At 56.2% G+C, this 9644-nt stretch overlaps 2 protein-coding genes across 2 annotated transcripts; both read right to left on the bottom strand.

The window, feature by feature from the left end:
• Positions 1-708: 708 nt before the first annotated feature.
• UTS2R (urotensin 2 receptor) lies at positions 709-1851 on the bottom strand. Its single transcript, XM_059998400.1, has one exon. It carries the CDS (start codon positions 1801-1803, stop codon positions 709-711), a length of 1095 nt encoding a protein of 364 aa, XP_059854383.1. The 5' UTR covers positions 1804-1851.
• Positions 1852-8696: 6845 nt separating this feature from the next.
• On the bottom strand, positions 8697-9278 carry TEX19 (testis expressed 19). Its single transcript, XM_059997932.1, has one exon. It carries the CDS (start codon positions 9276-9278, stop codon positions 8697-8699), a length of 582 nt encoding a protein of 193 aa, XP_059853915.1.
• Between the last annotated feature and the right edge of the window lie 366 nt (positions 9279-9644).

Here is a 9644-nt window from a genome sequence, read left to right as displayed (position 1 = left end):
GCTGCCCCTCCTCCCTGAGCAGCTTGAGGCTGGTGGCTCCCTGCCCCGCCCCAGGGTCTCAGGCCCCACATCCAGGGCCCGGCTCAGGCCTGATGGCGCCCGCCCACCGTGTCAGGAAGGCTGAATGGCTGGACGTGTCTCCTCCCCAGCCAGGTGGACAGGCTCATCCAAGTGCCGGGGGGACGTTCTAGGGGTCCTGCCTCCGTTGACATCCCACCCACACTGCTGTGGCAGGACAAGGCTCGAAGAGCTCAGAGTTTATTGTTCCAGGTGCTGAAGCTGTGAGGGATGGAGCCACATGGGAGCCGGGAGGGATGGGGAGAGGGCCATGCACCAGCCAGGAGGAGGGTCCCATGCAGGCAGCCTGTGTGCCTACATGCTGTCGCCTGCTAGTGTGTGCCCTGCCACGCGTCATGTAGGCGCTCACGTCTGCTGGGGGCAGTGAAGACTCCACTCACCACCGTCTTCAGAAGCTGGTCCTGGGCCTGAGCCTCCTACAGACCCTCACAGATGGATGGGGCAGGGGGGCATTACGGGAAGGTGGCTGGGCTGATGGAGCTGAAGTGAGTGATGGGGGAGGGAGAGCAGGGAACTTTCTGGAAGAGGACTGAGGAAGGGAGGCAGGCAGTGGGGGAGTCCAGGAGTGACCTGGGCTCTGGGGGCCACTCCCCACCCCCACTCCAGCACCCACGTGGAGGCTGGGGACGCTCAGGTGCAGAGCCCCCTAGGGGCGGCCTGGGACAGCGCGATGGTCTCGCTGGCCTGCTGGCTGCTGGAGGACAGTGAGTGGCCTGAGCTGCGCTGGCAGCCGGTGCGGGCCTGCGGGAAGCTGTGGGTACCCCCGGGCCGGTGGGCGCCCCTGCCTTGGAGCGAGCGCTGGCGGTAGTCGCGGTAGTTCTTAGTGAGCAGCGTGTAGAGGAACGGGTTTACGCAGCTGTTGCTGTAGGTGAGGCAGGTGGTCAGGTAGTTGACGATGCGGGCGGAGCGGGGCGTGAGCGGCGGGGTCCCGCGGTACTGGGTGAGGAGCTGCCACAGCCAGAAGGGCAGGAAGCAGGCCCAGAAGAGCAGCACGATTCCCAGGATGAGGTAGAGCACCCTGGGGTTGGGTAGCCGCCGCGTCTGCGTGAAGGAAGCCCGCTGCGACTGCCAGTAGGCCCGGGCCAGGCGGACGTAGAGCAGCCCGATGACCACGCCGGGCCCCACGATGCTGGTCCCGAAGAGCAGTGTCAGGTAGGTGCGGTGGGCGCGCTGGCCCCAGGCCGGCAGGCAGAGGCTCTTGTGGCCCCTGCGGACCAGCCGGATGGCCAGCATCATGGGCAGTGCCAGCAACAGCGCCAGCAGCCACGTGCCCAGCGCCAGGACCTTGCGGTAGCCCTTGGAACGCTGCACCATGTCCAGTGGCCTCACCACGGCAGTGTAGCGCTCACTGCTCATGAGGGTCAGGGTGAAGATGCTGGCGTGCATGGTCAGGAAGTCCAGGCTGAAGAGGACACGGCAGCCCACGTCGCCGAAGTGCCACGCCTTGGTGACGTAGGTGGCCACGATGAAGGGGATGCTGAGCAGGTAGAGCAAGTCCGCCAGCGCCAGGTTGATGACGTAGACGTACATGGAGGCCGAGGTGTGCAGGAAGCGGCACATGACAGCCAGGGTGTACAAGTTGCCCACCATGCCAACCACGCCCATTGCCGAGAGCACCACCCCAATGGTGCCCGTGGCCACCAGGTCCTCCAGGGAGCTGGGCTCCGCTGGGCTGGCCCACGAGCTGTTGAGAGAGGCATTGGGGGCGCCAGGTGGCTCGGGCATGGTGCTGCCTGTCGTAGCCAGCACAGGGAACCTGCTCAACGGCTCTGGACTCAGCACCGTCTCTGCTGCCTCACACTGGGCTTGGGGCTGGGGCCTGCCGCTCCTTTAGGCAGAGAAGGGGCATCTGTGGATGACAAGCTCGTCCTGCGGGAAAGGATGCCCATTAAAGATGCAGGTCAGGCACCCCCTCCCACTCCCAGGAGGCCGTGAGAGGACACAGTTCCCACTGGGCTAGGGAGGCCTGCAGAGGGATGGGGTTCGCCAACTGCAACACCCCCTTGGGGACTCTTCATTCAAAACTCTAACACTCTGCCTCGCTTCCCCAGCTATGTAGGGGGACCACCTAGACCAGCTGCTCCCCGTGCGTGCCCCAGCAGCACCCCCACCCTGGGCCTCAATGCAAGTCCAAAGGCCTCTGGGCTGGCTGGACTTTTCTGAAAACCAGAGCGCAGCAGGCAGACTGCAGGGGTGGGGTCAGCAGTGGATGGAACCAGGAGTCCTCCCTAGGCCTCCTCACTTCCTCATCTGTGAAGGGCAGGGTGACCGTGCTGGCCCCTGCGTCCTTTCTCCCAATTTATTTCTCCTGTATGTTTAAAAAAAAAATTTTGTTCGGATTGCAAAAGTAGTATCTGCTGACTTTAAAGTTCAAATAGGAAAATATGTTTGGTAAAGAGGGGAAAGCCCTTGTAATCTCTCTTTATCTACGTGGGGAAAATGAGCCTTAATGCCTACCTCCCACCACATGTGAAAATAATTCAAGATGGACTGTGCACCTGTATGTAACAGAGTAAATCAGTTAATTAATCAAGTTCTGGAAGAAAGGAGAATATCTGCATGACCTTGGGTAGGCAAAGATTTCTCAAAAAAAAAAGAGCAAGAAATACTTGCAATAAAAGACCTATCAAGTGGATTTCATTAAAATTAAGAACTTCACTGAGAGAGTAAAAAATGTAAACCATGGACTAGGAAAAGATTATCAGAAGACATATCAGGGCTTCCCTGGTGGTACAGTGGTTGAGAGTCCGCCTGCCGATGCAGGGGACACAGGTTCGTGCCCCGGTCCGGGAAGATCCCACATGCCGCGGAGCGGCTGGGCCCGTGAGCCATGGCCGCTGAGCCTGCCTGTCCGGAGCCTGTGCTCCGCAACAGGAAAGGCCACAACAGTGAGATGCCCACGTACCGCAAAAAAAAAAAAAGAAGACATATATCAGACAAAGAACTAGTAATCAAAATATATGAAAGAACTACAAATCAATAAAGACTAATGACTCATTTGGAAAAAAAAAAAAAGACAAGATTTGAATAGGAAATTCTCAAAAGAGGATGTCCAAATGGCCAAGAAGCACATGAAAGGATGCTCAACATCATTAGTCATCCAGGAGATTAGGGTAAAAACCTCTGCACCCCCACCAGGATGGCTGGAATCAAAAAGGCAGATCCCAAGTGCTGGGAGGATGTGGAGGAACCAGACTCCTGAACTGCTGGAGGGGCCATAGAATGGTGCAGCCCCTGTGGAAAACAATCTGGCACCATCAAAAAAAAAAAAGTAAAGTTGGACACATGCATGTCCTCTCATCCAGCAGTTCCACTCTTAGGTTTGTGTCCAAGAGAAATGAGTGCAAATGTCCACAAAAAGCAAAAGTGAGAATGTTCACAGCAGGCAGGAGCTGGAAACCATCCAACTGTCCATGAATAGTAGTGTGGATAAAGAAACTGTGACCCCTCCATAGAAATGCTCTGAGATGATGAAGAAGATGGAATTACCCTACAGTCAACAACTTGATGAAACTCAAATATGCTATGTTGAGAAAAACAAAACAAAACAAAAAAACAGACACAAAGAGTACACTGTGATTCCATTTACCTGAAGTTCTGGAGCAGGCAAAATCTCTATGATAGCTGTTGCCGGGGTGTCAACTGGTAGGGGGCGCTGGAGAGCACTCTGAGGGATGGACTTGTGCTGTGTCCTCAAGTGGTGGTGGTTACACAGGTGTAGACACGCGTAAAAAGTAACGGAGTTGCACGCCTATGACCCTTGCTGTGTGAAAATTGCCGTCATAAGAAAAAAAGACCTAAAACTGGAAATACTTGAACTGAGAGGAGAGGCCCCTCTGTCGCCCCATCTCCCCACATCCAGGGACACTGGCTCCAGGTTTTTCCCCTCTACAGGTCCAGCGTTCACACTAACACAGATAAACTCGGGGCGTCCACCCGACGTGGTCTGAGCCCTCCGTGCAGAAGGGAACCTGGGTGCAGAGATGCCGCCCCAGACCCCCTCTCCGCGGGACCCGGTCCAGCCTCGAGTCTGGCGGGGGCAGCTGGGGGCCTTCCTACTGGCCGGAGGCTCCCTCCCCGGCCGCCGCCCCCCGGGGGTCAGGGTTCCGGAGCCCTCCCCCAGGGGCTGCAGCGAACCGAGCCGAGGGCGCCCCGGGAGGGACGCGAAGCCCTCGCCGAGACCGCGGCGCGCACCTCATCGCTCGCCACCCGAAGCGCTGCACACCCTCCCTGAGGCGCGAGGAGGGCTCAGTGGCCTTGCGATCCTACCTGGCACAGTGCGGGCCGGCGGGGAGGGCGCCCCGCGCACCAGGTCCCGGCCCCCGCCCCGCACCCTCTCAGCGCCCAAGCCCACCTCAGTCACTGGGCCATCAGGTCTGTGCGCCGAGCCCCGGGGTCGCGCTCGGGACGTCCTCCTGGCCGTCACGCGTCTCCGGGAACCTTCCCGAGGGTTCCGTCCCGGACGGGAGCGCGGAGGGGCGTGCGGGCTCCCAGCGGCGCGTGGTGGAAGGGAGCCCGCCCGCCTGTCCCGCCGGGAGAGCCTCTCTCCGCGCCCAGACCCCTGTCGCCGCCGCCACCTGCCCGGCCGCCAGCTGGGAATGCGCCGCGGCCCTGCGCCCGGCCTGGGCATTAATAACCCGGGGGGGCCGCGGGAAGGGGGGGCGGGGATGCGCTGGGGCGCCTGGGGAGGCGCGGGGGGGGGAGGGCAGCCGGCGCGGGGGCGGGGGGGCGCGCAGGGAAGGGGGCAGGTCACTCCTCGGCCGTGGGGTGAAACCGAGTCCAGGCAGGTTGCAGCCCTTGTGCGGGGCGTCTCTGCTTCCCTTCGCCCTCTGCACCCCACCCCTCAGTTTCCCAGGCGCTGAGCGGTTGTCAGTGAAGCCCTGGACCCTCCCGTGCACCTGGTGGGGACACAGTGGGGTGGGGGGGGTGGTTCTGAGACACCGAGGCGGGGCCACGACCCAGTGGCATTAATGACATTCATAATGTGCACTCGTCACTACTTCCAAAACCTTTTATCAACCCAAACAGAAATTGTCCCCATGAAACAACTCTGCATCCCACCCCCCCAGGCCCTAACAACCACTATTCTCCTTCTGTCTCCATTTTTTACTTGACTACTGTAGGAACCCACCTCCTGCGAGTGGGATCATACAGTTTTTGTTGTTTAGTGTCTGGCTTCTTTCACTTACTATGATGTCTAAGAGGTTCCTCCATGTTGTAGCAAGTGTCAGAGCTTCCTTCCTTTTCAAGGCTGAATACTATTCCGTCGTTTACACACCACATTTATTTATCCCTTCATCTGTGATGGACTCTTGGGTTGTTTTCCCCTTTTGGTGATGGTGACTAGTGCTGCTATTTTGACTCACAATTTCCTGTTCCTTTTATGGATCATATTTCTTCCTTAATCTTTTTTTTTATTTTTTCGGTACGCGGGCCTCTCACTGTTGTGGCCTCTCCCGTTGTGGAGCACAGGCTCCAGATGCGCAGGCTCAGCTGCCATGGCTCACGGGCCCAGCCGCTCCGCGGCATGTGGGATCTTCCCAGACTGGGTCACGAACCTGTGTCCCCTGCATTGGCAGGTGGACTCTCAACCACTGCGCCACCAGGGAAGTCCTGGCAGGTGGATTCTTAACCACTGTGCCACCAGGGAAGCCACTGCAGCTGTTTTAATGGAAAGAGTGAATTAATTCTTATTGGAACGGCATTGCCAGGGGGTGGGGGCTGGGAGGACACTGGGGGCTGTTCTTCACAGGCCCTCTGGAAAGAGAACGGACAGTTATCCCTACTCTGGGCCAATGTGCTACAACTTTTACATTTGATTTTTTTAAATTGAGGTGAAATTCACACAACATAAAATCAACTATTCAGTGGCATGTAGTGCATTCATAAAATTGTGCAAGTTATTGCCTCTGTCTAGTTCCAGAACATTTTCATTACCTCAGAAGGAGACCCTACATCCATTAAGCAATTATTTCCCCCTCCCCCTTTCCCTCAGTCTCTGTCAACCACTCATCTGCTACTGTCTCTATGGATTTGCCTATTCCGGACATTTCATATAAATGAAATCATACAATATATGGTCTTTTGTGACAGGCTTCATTTACTTATCACACTGTTTTTAAGATTTATCCACCTTGCAGCATCAGAACTTCACTCCTTTTTATGGTTGAATAATACCCCTTTGTATGGCTAGATCATAGTTTGTTTACCCGTTCGTCAGTTGATGGACTTTTGGGTTGTTTCCACCTTTTGGCTATTGTGAATAATGCTGCTATGAGCATGTGTGTGTCTGTTTTTAAATTATTTGGGTATATAGCTAGGAATAGAATCACTGGGTCGTATGGTAATTATATGTTTAATTTTTTAAGGATACATTGGATCTTATTTCGTCTTCACCATAACCTTGTGAGTTGATGTTCCCCCCCCCCATTTTCAGAGAAGAGCTGAGGAACCAGCTGTAGCCTCTTGGCAAAGAACTGGGGCTCTTGCTTGGATCCTGCTGCAGGGCTGCCTTCTCCTTACCTCCGCATCCCATAATACTGCAAAGCAGATGGGTCATTAAAAAAGAGTCTGCCCAAAACAAGGGTTTGTTGGAGTGATGAATAAACGGACTGTTTAACCTGGAGGGACAGAGAGAGGAGGGAACGAAGGCAAGACCCTGCTGAGTTTATTTGGAAGCAGAGCCAGGTGCACGTTGAAATACAGATGCCAAGTCGATAAATGCCCACAGAATTATGAGATCGTGTTGAAATGAAGTGTTTCGAATGGCTGCTGCATTAATGCCTTCTCTCTATCTAATTAGCATCGGAAGTCTTCATGATTTAAGACCTGGAGACTTACTTCTGAAAGATACGAGAGAAAAAGACTGCCCCCAAAGTTCGATGAAAGGATCTCATTGCTACTGTTAATACCTAACACAGCAGCACCCCCTCACCCCCACACCCCCAGAGTGGACCCTTAGATCTGCATCTTTCACTGAAAGGGATACAGCCCATCCTTGAATCATTGGAGGCTATGCCAGCTGAGACCCGCAACGGAGGATTGTAGAAACCTCCAGATTGGTCGTTTATAAGAAAGAGAAGCTGCCAATTAAGAGCTTTTTCCTGGCCCACAGCACCCTGGTGACAAGACCTCCAGAGCTTCCTTCTCCAGTGAGTCTGCAGAGAACGGGTAGGCTGGCGCACACTGCCCCCTACCCCTGGTGTCATGAACGTTATTAGCAATCTTTGCACATGGTTCTGCCTCGAGTTGTTTTTGTTTTAATATCAAGGGCACAGATTTAGATTCATTGAAATCTGTATTTGGTGACACACTCTCATTGTAGTTCAAAGCATTCCCTTTCTTATTTTAGGCATGTGTGTATGTGTTGTTCTTTATAACCTGATAAATACCTGTGAACATCATGAGCCGAAAAACTGACCAGAACCCTCATCTGGCCTGTGCTGCTCCCCACTCTGTTCCCTGCTGCCAGGGGATTTAAACATGTAACAGTGACTCCACCGAGACACTGAGGCCAATCCGCAGGGACTAGTTGAGGACAGTCAGCACAGGGGCTTGATACAGAACTTTTATTGCATTGTTTAATTAAACAAACAAACGGCAACTAAACTGTCAAACGCATTAAACGGCCAACGTTTGAAACCAGGTCTTCTCCTGCTACAGACTAGAGTGTTCAGTGCTGCTGACAGGGTCCTGTGGAGCCCCAGAGGCCGTCTGGTGATCCTGTCACCCCAGACGCCTGAGTGTGCCTGGAAGTATCTCACCCATACCGTCTCTCCACGAGTCCAGGGCAGGGCTGGGGCATGGCACTGCACCCTGCTCTCCACGCCACACTCTATAGCAGTTGTTCACACCAGCACATCCTTGTCAGTGTCATGTCCCTAACTCCATGACAGCTGACAGGTAAAAACTTCCCTCCCCAACATTGGCATTTGTGTTGCTTCCCCCCTTAGGCTGCGGTGGGTCCCATTTCTCAGTCTCTGGGCCACTCACCATTCTTCTTCCCCAGGCCCAAGTCTCCAACCTTTGCTAATTGCTAACTGCTAATAACAACCCTGGCTGTTGTGGAGGGGTCAGTCCCTCCCAGCTTCCGGTGTCCTGGGGAAGCCAGGACAATGGTGACCACTTGGGCCTCAGTTCCTCAGTTCAGGGGCCCTGGGCTGAGGGTCTGGAAACATGGCAGCTCCCCCAGGGCTGAGGCTCCCATGACAGCCAGGCTCTCCCCAGGCCCTCTGGGCCCACTGGTGCTGGGATCCCATCCTTGGGTGGAGGACTGTGGCCTAGAGGCCGAGTGCCCCTCCTCTGCCTCCCTCTTGGTCCAGGGTGAATAGGAGAGGATGGTGAGTCCCCTTTGAAGCAGGGCTGAGTCTGCAGGGACCAGCTCTTCACTCTGCCCTGGAGGAGAGGATTCCAGAATGCTTAGCCTCCACCGGTGCAGGTCCTGCTTCTGGGGTGCATCTTGGAGTCCCACCACTCTCACCTCATCAGGCTCCAGCAGCAGTTTCCAACACTGGGCTGGGGTCCTCAGGGCCCATCCTGGCTTCATCTTCCGGAGGTAGATGGCGTCATAGCAGCCCACCATAAAGATGACCTGCAGGTCCAGTAACGAGGCCTTGGCCTCAACAGGGCCCGTAGCCCGGGTGGTGCCCAGCTCCAACGCCATGGGCTCCCGCCGGGGGCAGGTCCACGCTGAAAAACGCCTGCCAGGGAGAAGGGCTTGGCCAGTGTGAGCAGGTAGGGAGTCCCCCGAATCTCCAGGGAAGGCTTTGGGTCCAGTCAGCATCCTCAGCACCCAGGCCCAGGGGTGTGGCATCCTGAGGCTCCAGCTCGGTGGGCATAAAGTGCTCGTCCAGGTCCAGGTCCTCCTCGTCTGACTCCACGAGGCCTAACGCCAGGGTGCCCCAGCCCCAGTCCACAGACCCACCCTGTGCAGGGTGCCCTTGGGCCAGCCCCCAGCTTGGGCCCATCCCCAGGGATGACCCCTGCTCAGACCCTGCCTCAATGTGCTCCATCAGCTCAGGGCCCCAATCTTCATCTTCCCAGTCTTCCACCTCCAGCACCTGTCCAAGGTCCAGAAAGGCAGCCTTGAAGCAAGCGAAGCAGACCCTCAGCTGGCTGCCGTGTTGAAGCTCATACATCCAGGACGTGTACAGGTAGGACAGGCCCTCCGCCTCACACCGCAGGCTGACCGGGGGGCACATGGCCACGCCGCCTACAGGACCTGCTGGGATCTTAGGGGGTCTGGCCCACAGGTGGGGGGCACAGTGAAGTGCTGGGGGGCAGGGAGGAGGGGCGTGAGAACGAGGAGGAGAACGGGGAGGATCAGGAGGACGACAAAGGTGTTTCCTGTGTGGGGATTGGGGGGCGGGGGAGGAACTGGGTCCTAATCCAACAGGGACCTGCAGAGGTTGGGAGGGACAAACTTCTGGAATTATCTTCAGCTGATGCAAGTGTTCTGTCCTCTGGGAACTGCAAAGGAAAGCAGTGAGGTTAGGGCCCCCCAGCAGGCAGGTGGGAGCAGGTCACGCAGGGACGAGCTGGGTACAAGGACCTTTGGGGTCAGACCT

This window comes from Delphinus delphis, chromosome 19, assembly GCF_949987515.2.
Source record: "Delphinus delphis chromosome 19, mDelDel1.2, whole genome shotgun sequence".
NCBI classification, from domain to species: Eukaryota; Metazoa; Chordata; class Mammalia; order Artiodactyla; family Delphinidae; genus Delphinus; species Delphinus delphis.
Note: the sequence above shows the minus strand (reverse complement) of the source record. Positions and strands in the feature narration are given on the sequence as shown.